This window comes from Pimephales promelas, chromosome 11, assembly GCF_988280905.1.
Source record: "Pimephales promelas chromosome 11, fPimPro1.hap1.1, whole genome shotgun sequence".
NCBI classification, from domain to species: Eukaryota; Metazoa; Chordata; class Actinopteri; order Cypriniformes; family Leuciscidae; genus Pimephales; species Pimephales promelas.
The window spans coordinates 29,511,761-29,528,091 of NC_142779.1; the positions used below are offsets into that span (position 1 = coordinate 29,511,761).

General features: G+C 35.5%; 1 protein-coding gene and 1 long non-coding RNA gene across 3 annotated transcripts in view; one reads left to right on the plus strand and one right to left on the minus strand.

The window, feature by feature from the left end:
- Positions 1 to 16,331, plus strand: part of csmd1b (CUB and Sushi multiple domains 1b) — a 756,823-nt gene that overhangs the window by 609,101 nt on the left and 131,391 nt on the right. For both annotated transcript variants that reach the window (XM_039652188.2, XM_039652197.2), the window contains exons 31-33: positions 8,658 to 8,774; positions 12,332 to 12,445; positions 15,142 to 15,237. In XM_039652188.2, coding sequence (XP_039508122.2) covers positions 8,658 to 8,774; positions 12,332 to 12,445; positions 15,142 to 15,237 — 327 coding nt within the window. The remainder of the gene's footprint in view (positions 1 to 8,657; positions 8,775 to 12,331; positions 12,446 to 15,141; positions 15,238 to 16,331) is intronic.
- Positions 35 to 2,589, minus strand: LOC148977222 (uncharacterized). The gene is made up of 6 exons (XR_016145598.1): positions 2,256 to 2,589; positions 1,738 to 1,792; positions 1,584 to 1,635; positions 1,430 to 1,473; positions 1,242 to 1,302; positions 35 to 1,139 (listed from the first exon to the last, which is right to left on the minus strand). It is a non-coding gene; the product is annotated as an uncharacterized LOC148977222 (long non-coding RNA).

Consider the following 16,331-nt stretch of genomic DNA (forward strand, 5'->3'; position numbering starts at 1 on the left):
GAATTTATTGAGGAAAGGAACATTTGCCACATACTGTTTATTCAAAGAAATAGCTTTATTAGAACAAACACAAAACTATGTACACAGCATAGGAGAACATCTTTCAAAGCACAGAAAACATGTCCTCCACCCTCTGGAAACATGGGACAACATACATACATACAGCACTACAGTTATACAAATAAATCAATAATATATTGCATCTCTATTCAAAAATAAATTGCCCTGAATGGCATCAGAATTGGGCACCAGATATATCAAACACAATGTACAGTGGAGCCAGAATTATGAACGAATAATAAGGATGTAATTTAAAGGTATGGTTCACTTTGAAATAAATTTTTGATATGTTTTATCTTATCTCAAGGGCATCCAAGATGCAGGTGGTTTTGTTTCCACAGTATTTTCAATTTTGATATTTTTAGGTCAAACTGTTGTTGTCTGTCAGTCATATAATGCAGGTCTATGGTCACCACCTCAAAGAGCATGCACAAAGAAGACCAAATTAAACATGATTTAATGACTCATAAATTAAGTACACAATGATTGACTAAGACACGAAATGAGCGTTTTGGGAAAGAAAACAAACAGTATTTATATTGTATAAATGTGTGTGTGTGTGTGTGTATATATATATTTAGATATACACAAAATGCAATACATCTTAATATGTTTAGATCTTCACAGTAAAACTTCCGAAATCTGTGTAAACAATGAGTGACGTACCAGTGCAAGATCGCTTCTGGCGGTTTCCACCGCATGCGCAGATCATATATATATATACACACACACACACTGTTCATTTTCTCACACAAACCGCTCGTCTCGTATCTTAAGCCATCAAGGTGTACTTACAGTTATGATTCATTAAATCATGTTTAATTTGTACTTCTCTGTGCATGCTCTTTTAAGAGATCCCCATAGACTTCCATTATATGACTGACTGATGCCCTTGACGTAAGCCAAAACATTTCAAAAAATAATTTCAAAGTGAACTATCCCTTTAAAACTCTTAATTCAAGTCCTGTAGGCTTGGCTCATCAGGGCGAAGTGAATTTAAGTCTTTGCGACGCGTGCTTGAGGTTCACCTTGATGTACATACACCTCAGTGGCTGTGGAACCGAATTTCACGACCCCTTCTGCAAAGTTGAAAAAGACAAATGATTTAGATGTATGCAAAGGCAATCTGCTCCAAGTCCCCACATTTGTAAGCAAAAATATGTTTCTTCTGCATCCACTACCTGGTTTCCTTCAGGCGATGGCGGATGTCGACCAGTAGTTTCAGGACCTTTTTCTGGAACACTGAAATAAACGAACACATTTGGTGATGTTTACAATACTCTAATTAGAATAACAAAGTTTGCTAGCTCACAAGAGAGAATGTGTCTATTAAAAGCGTCTTCTCCACTGCCAATAGATCAACACTTACCACCAGGTTTCAGTCACTGCATCTCCCAGTCTCAGTCACTGCATCTATACCACAAAAAAATGTGTTTTAAAAGTTATTATCAAATGATGAAACTGAACAGATTTATAAGATATTTAAAAACTTGGTCAAACATTTATAACTGAATATAACATGCCATGTTCCAGTTCTCTTTGGCGTTTTCACCACTGTCTCACGCTCAAAGTCATCTATAAACACAGACGTTAATCCAAATTAGTTTAGTTTTACTTTTTATTTGACTGGGGTCTGTTCAAAAGAAAAGAGGATGAGATCACAACACGTAACGTTACCTTATTTAGGTGTTTTTTCTCCCATCAGCGAAGGACACCTCACTCCTAACAGCCCCTGAGAGACAAAACAAATCACAAACATCTGAAGATTTCACTCATCACACAAAGTGATGCAATTTTACAAACAAGGATAGCCTACACTAGAGCATACAAGCACATTACGCGCTTTGTTTTAGGACCCTGGCACTTATTATTTTTTCATAATTTCTGACGATATTCAGAGTAAACAAGTTAGTTTGATTACTATCAAAGAATGGTAGCTAACTTGCAGCCAGATAACAACGTGCAACCCAACGTACAGTTTAGTGTCCCAAATGTGTTCAAATTGAAATGAAACAAAAAAAAGAATTAAGAGCAGCAAGCTAACGCAAAACAAAAAACTGTTCCGTTAGGTTAACACCCTTGGACATTCGCGGCAGTAATCACAGCCGATTTGTGAAGTTTAAGACAAAAACGCTAAACTACCAAAAACTATAAGTAGACATGGACATAGAATTCACAAAGCTGGACGAACTTACCTTCAATTTAGAGGAAAAGATGGGTTCCCCAGCGATCATGACGGCGAAGCAGGCTGAATATCTGTGTAGTTACTTTCTGCTTAAAAAAACACGCCACATGCCTGGCACGTTGCCTCCGCCAATCAGAGTGGCTGACGTTACAGGTTGGATTATGACGATATGCTGCCTCAGCCAATCAGAGTTACGTTCACTGGTTTTTGACTCAGGTTGAAAGGCTGTCGTCGGCTGTCCTTTGACTTTTCTGCTGCTGTTAGTTCATTTTAAATTAGGAATAAGGTGGATATACCTAAATAGGCTACCATGAAATGTAAAAATACATATATGCATAAATAAATAACTTTATTAGGTTACTTAAATTAAATAAACCAGTCAAAAAAATTGTAAAAAACAAAAACAAAAAACATCTGTTTATAACTGTGAATTAACATCAAAGATGTTATCATATATTTTGAAAACTGCTTCCGTAAATGTTATGATGAATCTTATAATTTTATTAGGAAAATTTCATATTTATAAGAGTAAAATGAATAATTCTAAACCTTGTTTGAAGTTTTTTTTTTTTTGGTCTAATTTTTAGTTTTCAGTATATTCTGTCTCTCAAATGTATCGATAAAAATGTAGTGATACAATTGTATTTGCTAAAGAATATTGAAGCTAATTGAAGCTAATTTTCTTTCTTTAAATAGTACAAATTACTGGTTTCTAACTTTCTCTTAAATCATAATATTATACACAATAGAGATAGTCCCTTTCCTGTTTTTATTTCATTTGTTCAATTCTGTCCTATTTTTATTTGTTTCTTATTTATTGTGAAATTATTATTTGTTGATTGTTATCTTTTTGGATGTCATGTTATTGTTGTAATTGTTGTGCATTATGTGCAATGTTAAAAAAACAAAAAAAAACACAGCAATTAGGTTATACTGAGCCTGATCTTGTCTTAGAATGAAGTTATACCTTTCAGAAAAATGTTACCTGGGGTGAAACTCCCCTACCCTTATTTGCATGTGTATAGCTCACAGCATTTTCATTTACATGTCAAAGCCTCCTCTAGATTTAGGAGAAGGGGGGACAATGGGGGGACAACTGCCAAGCAAGGCCCACGTCAATTTCCGGCAATTCACAGCAGTTTTGAGTGTTACCTGTAAATTGCCGTGTGCAGTCGTAAACCTGAACTTCCACGACAATCTACAGTGCCGCTTACTGACGAAAATCCCACTTTTCATGCAGTGAATATAGGAAAATTAAAATACTTTTGTCCTAATTTTTTCACTTGCAAGAAATAAACCCTTGAGCTTTTATTTAGGAGAAAACACCAGATGATCGCGAGAGCAAAGTAATCACGCAGAACAAACTGGATGCTATTCTAATGTCAGTTATTATAATGGCGCAACGCCATATGGTTTCAATTTTAGTTCGTTGGCAAAATATAACGCTAGAGACCTTAATGTTAGGTTTTACATTTTACATCTTTACATATCTGTGTTGGGAAAAGGGAGAAGAGAGAGTTCGGCAAGGCAGATTCGAACTTGCGTTCAGCGCATCAAAAAGCTGCATTCAAACACTTCACGCCCTACGACCTACGCCACTGAGGCTGTTCTATGACGGGTGTCGTTTTGCTGTAAAGACAGGCATTTAGTGCAAATATATGCTCCGTTATAAAAAATGTAAAAAAAAAAAATTTTTTTCTTCCCTTAGCTTGGGCCATGGCGAACTTCCAATAAATACATTTTATCAGACCGGGCCGGCCCTCGCGGCCTCGTAACACTACCGGCCCACCGGGAAAACTCCCGACTCTCCCGATTGCCACTCCGCTACTGTCACTGTTCTATATTAATGTGCTACTTTCATTGATGCACACATTCTTACAGTGCTGATTTGTTGCTCTGGAAACCCACTCAACTAGGAGTATGGCTGCCTCTAAGACTATTCTACGCGTTCCCATCCTAGGGCGTCATATAGTGACACTTTTGAAATTTCGTCTAAATCCACTGCACATGGCACTCTTTAGCGTCAATTTAACACGCACAGATCTTTGTTTGGTTATGGGTAGGTTTAGTTCTAGGGTAGGTTTAGGGTTAGACCTCTAGGAGGCGCCTTCTTCATATTGACGCTAAAGGGTGCCATGTGCGTTGGATTTAGATGAAATTTCAAAAGTATGACGCACAAAGGATGAGAACTGGCTGGACAACACTATCTCACGACCGATTCGTACGAATTTGACGCATGATTAAAAAGTGGCTAATTCATACTAATTCGTACGACCTCACTCGTACTAATTCGTACGATTTGTCTAAACCCACGTGATGGTTAGGTTTAGGGGCGGCCAATCCGTAAAATATGTACGATTTAGCAAAATCGTATTAATTCGTACGAGTGAGGTCGTATGAATTGTTACGAATTAGCCACTTTTTAATCATTCGTCGAATTCGTACGACTTGGTCGTGAGATCGGGTCGGGCTGGACTATTTTGTCAGGAGTTTCACTTCTGGATGTTTGTGATGTAGTGGGCTGGTCCTCTCCGCACACATTCGTGATGTTCTACAAGCTGGTCTCTACACTGGTCCCAGGTGCTCTCGCCTTAGTACTGCTCTTCACGCTTTCACATAAGACACTTGTCATTATAAATGTTTTCACAGCACAATTCTCCTCGTAGCGAGAGTTCCCTTGAAAGGAACAACTCACTTACGACTGCAACAGTGGTTCCCTGAAGAGGGTTGGAGAAGCTAGGTTGCCCAGCCATACTTCCTGCCTATGAAGTGACTTACTTCAGCCTATTAGAAGCTGACATTCCACTTTGGGCATGCTTTATGGTTGTGACTTCATGTTACCCCATTGGACTGATTTCACACGTGTTTCATGATTCAACCACGCAATTTCAACGCAGCGCCTCATTCCCTCTTCAGGGAGCCAAGACTCCTGACTGAACTAGGTGTTGCATTGATTCCAGAGATGTATAGTAACGAAGTAGAACTACTTAAGTACTGTACGTAAGTACTGAAATGCTGTATCTGTACTCTACTAGAGTATTGTTTTTTTCCTCATACTTCTACTTTTACTTCAGTAGATATTTTCGATGAATTTAATACTTTTACTTCGATATTTTTTTTAATGTTCTGCTAGTTACTCGTTACAATTATAAAAAATTTACGAATCATTCGTTGCAAGTTGGCTTTCATGCTGCCTAAATCACACACCAGTTTTATAGGGTAATGGTATTGATTGACACACAGATTGACAACTAATGCAGGGATTGTCCTTTGATTAGATTTTTTTTGGCGGCCGCCAAAGCAAATTTGTATCCCGCCAAAGCGCCTTATTTGATTGCTAGTTCAAACTTTTGACTGCTTTCTTTAATAATTACATGACACAATACTTGAAGAGTTCAGATGCAAAAGCCTCTAAATGCCATTTGAAATTTTCTTCTTTAATGATGATTTTTATCAAACTTGTATATTTAAGTTCCGTAATTTCACTTAAATAACAATTAATCGGTAATTATCATTGCCATTTAAGTGAAATCACTGAACTTAAATATACAAGTTTGATAAAAATGATCATTCTAGAAGAAAATTTCAAATGGCACTTAGAGGCTTTTGCATCTGAACTCTTCACTTGTACTTTTACTTTTAGTACTTAATGAATTTTAAAATAAACTACTTGCAATACTTAAGTACAAAAAATGTTGAATACTTTAGTACTTCTACTTAAGTGTGGTGCTTAAAGAGCACTTCAACTTCTACTCAAGTCACTTTTTTGATAGAGCACTTGTACTTTTACTCAAGTCCGGGTTTCTAGTACTTAATACATCTCTGATTGATTCTGCACCATCTGCATAGCTTTACAAATCCCTGGCCTCTTGTTTGTAAGATTTTTTGTGCTTAATTTGATTACACTCTCAGATTAGCAATCTAGCTAAAGTTAACACATTCTATCTTCACGGCAAAATATCAATTAAATTCAATTCACATTTATTTGTGTAGCTATTTATTCACAGTTAGCGAAAATTGTATTCATTTAAACAGTTCAATCATTTTAGGCAGAAACGATGAGCTCATTGGAATGAAGAATTCATAAATTGTCTTTGCAGCAAAACATCTGCAGATTTGGGCCAGGTAATTAATAACTTGAGTAATATGAGTAATATGATTTTTATTGATCGACTGATGATTTTTTTTTTTTTTTAATGGCCAAAATGATTGCTGATATCTAGAGTACAGGATGTCTTACACTGATATAGCCTACTCTGCATGCAAATTAATGCTAAAATTGCATGCATGAGTAACATTGACACTTGCTAATATAAACTCTTATTTTTCATAGCCCGTCCAATAAATAAATAAATAAACTAATAGAAGAGGTTGGTAGCACTTCTATTAATCGGCCAAGCAGGCTCATCTATTGACTATAGTTATCTCTAAACACCAAGATGTGGGCTGATTTCTAACAATAACTTTTAACAGTTAAGTTCCCCAACACTGCTTATTACAGGTGGTCCATCGGTTACAAGGTCACACGCAATGGGCCAGGTGTGACAAAAGCACTGACATTGATTAATATCTCCACAAATACTCTTAGCTGACCTTCTCAGCCTCAAATTTCTACACTTGGCACTCTCAGTAATCCTCTCTGTGACCTTTGTGGTTGATTTTCACTTGTTTTTCCTGTCATGCACAGTCAAACACCTACAGTGAGTGTTTAGCCTCTACCCATTACGATCATGATAAAGAGATAACGCACGCCAATGCACCAACACACAGATGATTTATAGTCTTCATTGGCTGCTCCTCCTCAATACTCCCTCCTCGCGCTCAGACCTGAATTACGAATCAGTTTTACTAAAATACCTGTCAGAGGCTATAGCAATTCCAACAACCTTTCCACGAGCTTTGTATGATGTGTTGTAGGCCATAGCAGTGCTACCATAAAGCTGGTTTGTGCAATTAATGTCAAGCTCAAGCAAATTAACCCTGCTTGTATAAAGGTATGTACATTTTCCAATATCTTGTTATTGACTTTCTTGCTCCAATAAATGTTTAGGAGTTAAGTGAACCGCTTGCTGCGGGATGCAATGATTTGGTGTCATTAGCTTGTACGAGTACACACAATACTCAGACCCACAGGGACTGCATTACAGTTGTTATTAGTGAGGGCTACTACTTCTGTCTCTGATGTGAATCATCTACAGTGATTGATTATTCATTTATTGTTTAAAACAGCCGTGTGTTTTAAAGTGTGTCAGTGAAAACAGCTTTTTTTTTTCAATTTCCTCTGGTAATTACTCCACTTACCTGTTATTCAAACAGTGCCTTGTTTTTGAATAAGGTCTGCCTCGCAATCGTGATTTATTTGTATTTTTGTTAAACCTACACATTCAGCAGGGAATATCTGTTGAAGTTTTTTTTTCTTGGCAACATTTCAATGTCATCAAACACAGGCAACAATTGAGTCACCATGCAGATTAGGGGTTTCAAATATAAAGATATTCACATGTAAATAAATATTATGTAAATTACTATACTTTCACATAAATGCATGTAATGCATCCAAGTGTGTTTATATTATAAAACATGAATAATTCACCACACATAAACCCTTAAATTAAGTTATAAATGTGGTCGATGTGTAATATTAAAGTAAATATGACTTTTATTTTTAGCATCAATGCATCAGTTTATATTAGTTTATTTTAGTACTAAGGTATATATGCAACTGCTGATGGGTAAATCCCCTGTGCACTTCCTATCAACTGATACGTCTATGCACACATAATCCTAATTACTTTTAATTTGCTCTTTGAACGTATATGTACATCTGAAGAGTTCAGATGCAAAAGCCTCTAAATGCCATTTGAAATTTTCTTCTTTAATGATGATTTTTGTCAAACTTTTATATTTAAGTTCAGTAATTTCACTTAAATAACAATTAATAGGTAATTATCATTGCCATTTAAGTGAAATCACTGAACTTAAATATACAAGCTTGATAAAAATGATCATTCTTGAAGAAAATTTCAAATGGCACTTAGAGGCTTTTGCATCTGAACTCTTCATATACAATTTAGAATTAAATTATATTGGTCAAATATGGACTTGGAAGTGCGCAAACGAGCAATTGGAACTTCAAGCACATAGAATGGCATGAACATTAGAGTAACACTCAGACATATGACATACTGACTCTAGAAAGCAAAAAGTATGGTACAAAGATCTGACCTATCATAATGGAAAAATGACTTAGTTCGTGCTTTCCTCTTCTCCCTCTTTTGACATTTGGAGAGCTCCCCCAGTCTCAGTGGTCATCACATATCTAATTCTGTACTAAAAATGACCTCATTACCTAGTGTCATATGGACTGAACAAGAGTAAATACAAGCCTCTTTGGTTATTTCTCTCTTTTCAGCTCCATGCGGTGGCCAGTACACTGGATCAGAGGGAGTGGTATTATCCCCAAATTACCCTCTCAACTACACGACAGGCCAGACATGCTCCTACTACATCACAGTATCTGGAGAGTTTGGTAAGTATATTCAATTATTACAAAGGTCACAGGTCAGTTATTTTTAGTTACTGAGTAATACATTGAACATAATAAAATGGGAGTAGGACTTAAAAAGTTAAGAAACAGTTTTCAGTAAATGTAACAAATCATGTTTTCAAGGAAAGACAGCATACAATTGTTGATGGTTTTAGTTAGAAATTCTCAAGTAATATTTATTTGCTATACTCTCTGTTTCAAGTAAATTTTACTCAGTAGCCTATTTTTATTTAATTTTTACATTTCTGTAGCATTAATTAATAACCTCAAAATATTTTGAATAATCCGTTTAACGTTTGTCCGTCGGTTTTTGTTTTTGTTTTTCGGTGTAAATTATGGACAATTCTGTCAATGCCAGGAAAAGAGTTTGTTCAAGTGATGAATCCTTAAATCCAAATTTTCTATTATATACAGACATTTTATGTGATTGAACTTAAATACATTTTTGGACTTACTTCATATCCACAACTGCTCAAAACCAGAATTTACTAAATTCATTGAAGAAAAAAAAAAAAAACGCAGTTCATATATAACAAACATCGATATAAATAAGGCTTTAACATTTGAAGTTAGTGAGCCAACAGAAATCCAGTAGACCTGATATTTGCAGAGCCACAAGCAGTGGCCCTTCAGGTTATCTGTACTGTTTGAGTATGAAGCGAAGACCGACATCTCATTACAGAGGAGATAATAGAGTCATCGCAGTGGCCCGTGTGACCCCTTTCACCCCTCTCTGCTTAGCTGGCTCTCACACCAGCACCTGACATGCCTCTGTGATTTCCATAGTCTTTTATTCCCTACTGTGTCAACCATGTGTCCGTTTTGGCAAGCCAACACATCACAGCTTCATCCCTGGTCTCAGGTCAGAAGGTATGGAGACCAGACGTGACCAAACATACACATATTGCATACATTACAGAAAGAGGTTCATGATTTTAAAACAGTAATAAAAAAGGTGGGTAACACTTAGAATACTGTTTCTTACTTACTGAATATATTACATACTGATTAGTTAACACATCTTACTTAGTACTAAGTACTTACTTAGTTAACAGTAGTGAAGAAGTAGTTAATTAAGAATGACCTAGTAGTTCTTCCATAATTCCCTATTAGTTATGCAGTAAGTAAGAAACAGTATTCTAAAGTGTTAACAAAAGGTGTACAATGATGTTAACACTCTTGTACGTGGATGTACACTAATAGTAAAAGCACACACAAAAAAAATGATTATTTAACTTTACATTGTTCTTTGAACAATGTCAGTCATTAAACTAAGTCAGTCACTAATCTAAATACTTCAAAAACTTCTCACGATTCAGTAATCTCGATATCTGTAATAGTAAAAACGTATAATAGCTGTAATAAAACGTATTCAAGAGAGTTTCACATGTAATATGTAGCTATTTCAAATGCAAGCATCTCAGCCAATCACAGCAGTGGGCGGTTACATTGAATCCCACAGCAGACACGCCCCTTCTAACAGAGCGTTCTAAGCAGATGCTAAAATCAGGCTAGGAAAAATGCCTTTTATTTCTAAATTATGACTATTTTTGATCTAAAACATAATAACATTATAAGGGCAACCCAGGAAAAATAAAATAATAATAATATAAAAAAAAAATATATATGTCAGGGGATGTAAGAACTGGCATGTATTACTTTGCCTTTTTTGTCAATGTGTGGAACAGCCTGTAACCAAATTAAACAAACAAACAAACAAACAAACAATCAAAGAAACAAACAAAAAAAATAAATAAATGAGACCTCCCCCAACTTCCTAGATTGTCTGTGAAAGTCTGTAGACTGATTGTGATGTGAAGGAATAGGGACTTTTTTTTTTTTTTTTTCTAGTGAAGTCAATCATGGACATTTATGCTCTTCTATGATACCTAAAGAGCCATTCTCAACTGTAATGTCAATGTATCATGTAAAGAAATTGCATTAATTCAAACTAAAGTCTCACATAGCCAAATCTGTATAGTCTATAATCTTATATATACATTTATAATCAATTTATGGTAGTGTAATTTTAATGAACTCATCTTTCGTCATGATGCTGGTGAATGGCAGAGCTTTCTAGGTGATCAGATGCTTTCTAAACGGCTACTTTCTCACCACTGTCATGTTTGTTGAGCGTTTATTTTGTCATTGAGAGGAAAATGCGCAGCACATATTCACATTTTCATCTGAACTTCGCTCTAAGCAGTGTGGAAGGCATCTGGATGTTTGTTATCAGCATATCACTGCAAAGGTATTTTCTAAAACATATTTGAAGAGTTCAAATGCAAAAGCCTCTAAGTGCCATTTAAAGTTTTCTTCTAAAATGATCATTTTTATCAAGCTTGTATATTTAAGTTCAGTAATTTCACTTAAATGGCAATGAAGATTACCTATTAATTATCATTTAAGTGAAATTACTGAACTTAAATATACAAGCTTGATAAAAATTGTCATTTTAGAAGAAAATTTCAAATGGCATTTAGAGGCTTTTGCATCTGAACTCTTCATTTTTACTTCTGAGCTAAGAACGAAAAAGCATTTAACCACATCCAGGGTGAGTTCACACTTTACACTTCCTAGTAGCGTTCACATTTGCATGTGAACAGATATATTCACAACCTGATTGCTCTGCTTTCATTACATATATTTCGCAACAGAACTTACCGAACATTCAAAACAAGGCAGTGTGCTGAGCTAAATGTGCTAGTTGTTTGTACGTATACAAGATGCTGGCTGCAGCAACTCACTTTATGGCCACCAGTGTCGCTAATAACAACGGTTTCTGAAATCTACATATGAAGAGTTCAGATGCAAAAGCCTCTAAGTGCCATTTGAAATTTTCTTCTAGAATGATAATTTTTATCAAGCTTGTATTTTTAAATTCAATGATTTTACTTAAATGGCAATGATAATCACCTATTAATTGTTATTTAAGTGAAATTACTGAACTTAAATATACAAGTTTGATAAAAATCATCATTAAAGAAGAAAATTTCAAATGGCATTTAGAGGCTTTTGCATCTGAACTCTTCATATATAGCCCCTTTGAGTATTTGTAGTAAGTCAACAACCCATGTGTTTGATTTGTGAGTCATTTGGATTATTTCATTAAAAAAGAACCAGCTCAGCCATTTTTTTCATCAATTACAAGCAAAAACTGGGCTCTTGATTCCCACATAGCTCTGTCATTTGTTTTCAGGACAGCTGCTGCAGTAGTATAAGTGGTGTTCTGCGGTATGAGTTTTCGGTTTATTCACAATTTCACGGCATGATTTCTGTAATCAAAACCTTCTATTGTAATGAATTTAATCTCATGTGCCACTTTATCTAGATGGGACTGATGTGTCTAGGCTATACAGTACATACTTCTGTGCAGATTGCATATGGACACTTATAAAACCATCAAACTGAAACACGAGTGTCAATGGGAAATTTATGTTTCTTTTATTTTTATCTCATTGCACTACTTTTGTTAGTGTCTCTTCCCAGCAGTGGTGATGATAGTAACACGCTCTGTGTGTTTCATTGTGTTTCCTTAGTGGTGTTTGGGCAATTTGCCTATTTCCAGACTGCCATGAACGACTCCGTTGAGTTATTTGATGGGCCCAATCAGAATTCTAGACTGCTAAGCTCCCTGGCTGGATCTCATTCTGGTAAGTAATGGCTTTACATTCACCACAGTTTTGTTTCTTTGAGTTTGCTTTGAAATCCACAGAACCCATTGAAAAGAAGCAAACAGGCATATATGGCTTTTTAAATCAGTGAAAAGACAATTGCGCAGACAATTGAGCAGTGAACGAGGTCTCATGTGAGGTTTAATGGCTTCATTCCAAAGGGGTAATGCAGAGGGAGTATCATTTTTGGAAAGCGTTTGCTGATTATTTTGTATTTGTATTTATTGATTTAAAATTTCTGTTATACAGTATAGTGAACACACTTTGTCAGGCTCGAGCAAACACAAGTCTTCTTTTTGCAAGTAATATTTTCATTAAATCATTAAAAAAATACATATTTGCTCTCATAAGTCAACCAGAAAGACCTCATTAAATCAGTTTGGACTTTTGGAGTCATCTACAGTATATGCTAATTTACTTTTTATTGCAACAAAACTATCAACATTTTTGATGCAATTAAAATATTTCAAAAATAAGTTAAATAGAACTGATATAATAAAAACTTAAGTTAAAATGCCGTTTTAAATGTTGAAGTATAATGGTACAAAAGTTGTAACCTACAGTATAAGTTATTACACGTTTTGAATCTATTTAACTACTATGTCTAGATTAAAAATGAGTTCTGATCCTGTCAAGAAAAAATGGAATTGGCATTTAGTTTCCCATATTTTTATTTTTTTGTAGATAAATAAGTTGGTTCTCTTCAAGTTCATAGAGGTGTCCTATCAGAGCAACCACAGATGTAGAGAATCAAATTCACTATCAACATGATCCACTAATGTCTGGCAACCAGAAAGTGTCAACATACTTTTTGTCCTTGTTTTAAACAGTATATATATATATATATATATATATATATATATATATATATATATATTGGTTTTATCATTTCAAACCTAAAGAATAATAAAAATAAATAAAAAATACTTTAGTCATTAAAGAAAGTTTTCGCTATCTTCTTTTTAAAAACAAAAATGCTGCTTGGTTTGATATTGAGTTGTTTTATTTATTGATAATGACATTTTAAGTGCGGTAGAACACTTACAATATCCCAAATGTTTCCAACTATTTATAAATCGTGCGAAAATTGCGATTTTAACCAAGTAAATGATGCGTGTGAGCGGGGGTGAGGAGTCCCCAGTCAATGACGTCATATCCATGTTAGCATCGGTTTCCGCCAGGTTTGCGCTTGCACTGTGATAGTAACCATGGCGACAGACGTGGACAACCGGGCTATTGTCGTTATGCCTAGCAAGACGCTCACACTGTTGTTGTTTTGTTTAAACATTTTGGACCATGTCAAACAGGCTTTGAGACAAAAAGAGGTACAAAGATCAAAATCTTTCGAGATGCCGAGAGCTCCACGTCCGCTATTAACTTCGACTTGACAGAGTCGTCTTGACTTGTGTTATGTGTATTTTATTAGACAGGTGAGCAATTATACATACAACTAATCAATGTTATTTAATTCAACATGATGAAATGTTCGAAAATGATCTGTATGTTATTCTAACGTTGATCTACCTTACTGCTAGTCTCGTATATGTAGCCAACACCACACTCAAATGCTGTTTAGTGTGATCGTGCAACTGTCACTGCAAGTTTAATTTGTCTAATAAACTGATCTGTGTGAGTATTAATTCAGTCCTTATTCCTTTATATCCGCAAGACACGTTGCGTGTGGCGCTGGTATACGTCTAGCAATCGCGCCCTGCTTCATACCACAGTCATGATAAAAAATAGCAATGCATTCACTCATCCATTATAGATCCATCAGCTTGACGACAACATCCATACGCTTAATGCGGAATATGCGTCATCATTATACGCCTTTGTTATTGTAAGAGGTGGCGAAAATTCTTGCATATTGGACCTTTAAGTGTTTAAATATTTTTTTGGACCACCGTATTTATGTCAAGTTTAAATCTTAAATCTTGGATCCATGTTGTCGTTTTTTTGCCCTTTGGTTCTAGACTTGTTTAATTCTTTCTAAAAAGAAAATGTTATCCTTGCAGCTTGCCGCTGAATTATTGCTGGTATTATTGAGTGAAAGGTAATAAAATGCCAAGAACAAGAAAATCACGGCTAATTCCACAGTCTTTGCAGGATTGATGGCGGCCATTGCACACAAAACTGTTTGTATGGCATTTTTATACTGTATATCTTCATGGTCTGCTGTGCAACATTATTTTCCCATGGGAAGCGCTGTAAATTCATATCATTTCTATCTCAGCTTTGTGAGCAGTGGGCCAGAAATCTTGACAGGCCACTCAATTCATAGTTAGAGTGTTTAACCCTCCAGGCTCAACTGTAGTGTTCAGTTGCCATCTATATCAGCACATTGTTTCCTCTTTTGGATACAACTTTGTAAAAGTACACTTTGATTTTGGAAAAGCTCATAGTTTAGCTCAAGGGTGAGTCAGCCTTTCGGTTGGGGATTTTCCCCACTGCATCTATGAGCATGCTGAAGACAGCTTGAGTATTTCTTTGGGTATCCATCAGTTTTAGGCCCATTGTTCCTGACCTGCTCTCTCCACCCTTTGCCTTGGAGGCTGATCAGAGTTATTAAGCCATTCGTCATGTACGCTACCTTAAGGCTACAGTTTGTTGTGGCGCATTTGCCTCCACAAGCAACTCTGACATATTTTAATGTCTGCCGTATTGTGTTTTTGCAGGAGAAACCTTGCCCTTGGCCACTTCAAACCAAATCATGCTGAGATTCAGCGCGAAAAGTGGTCCATCTGCCAAAGGTTTCCATTTTGTTTACCAAGGTAAGCAGACGCTCAACCCTCAGTCAATAACAGGTCATCATGCATTGTTTTTAATCATCAATTCCAAAACTTGCAGTTAGCCTTTGGTGTGTTTGTGTGGTGTATATATTGTCAGCGTGTATAGGGTGAAGTGTATATATTAGCAGCGTGCGTAAAGTGAAATCACGGCTGTGTAGTTGTAGAGCCGGCCTGCTGATCAGTATGCCTGAGCCCGCTTACTGTGGGAAATAGCCTTTATATTTCACACAGAGAAGTTAACAGTGCAATCACAATGTCATAACCAATACACAATAGAGTCAAATCAGGAAGGGGCGTGAATTTGATGTAATTTGTAATGCATTTAGCTCTGAGTAAAGCCGAATAGGAGAATGATTTGCACGCTGTTCTCATGAGTATTTTGAGAGTTGCCTCACAGTTTTATGCTCGGGAACATTTTCGGTAACACTTTCTATGAAGTCTATGCTTCTAATGAATTAAAGCCCCTTCTATACTCATTTATATTTACTATTCTGCAAATATATTTATAAAGACTCATTAAGACATATACTGAATTGTAAGAACAGTTATAGTTCAATTTATATACTTACAAGTCATGCATTTGTTTTTTCATGCATGTTCATAATCCATTATACACTGATTTATTAATGAGATATAACATATATCATTATATCATATCTAAGATATAACAGATATAACATAGTTTCAGATACCCTCATTTGCTGTCCAAATTAGTTATCAATTATGCCTTTAATGGCTAATGTTTACATTAGAGGTCATGAAATCATGTTAAAATCTATATCTCTCTTTTTTAAATAGTGTTGCAGTTTGTTGCTTAGTATGTAACTGAAGAGTTCAGATGCAAAAGCCTCTAAGTGCCATTTGAAATTTTCTTCTAGAATGATCATTTTTATCAAGCTTGTATATTTAAGTTCAGTGATTTCACTTAAATGGCAATGATAATTACATATTAATTGTTATTTAAGTGAAATTACTAAACTTAAATATACAAGTTTGATAAAAATCATCATTAAAGAAGAAAATTTCAAATGACATTTAGAGGCTTTTGCATCTGAACTCTTCAACTTTAAAAAAAA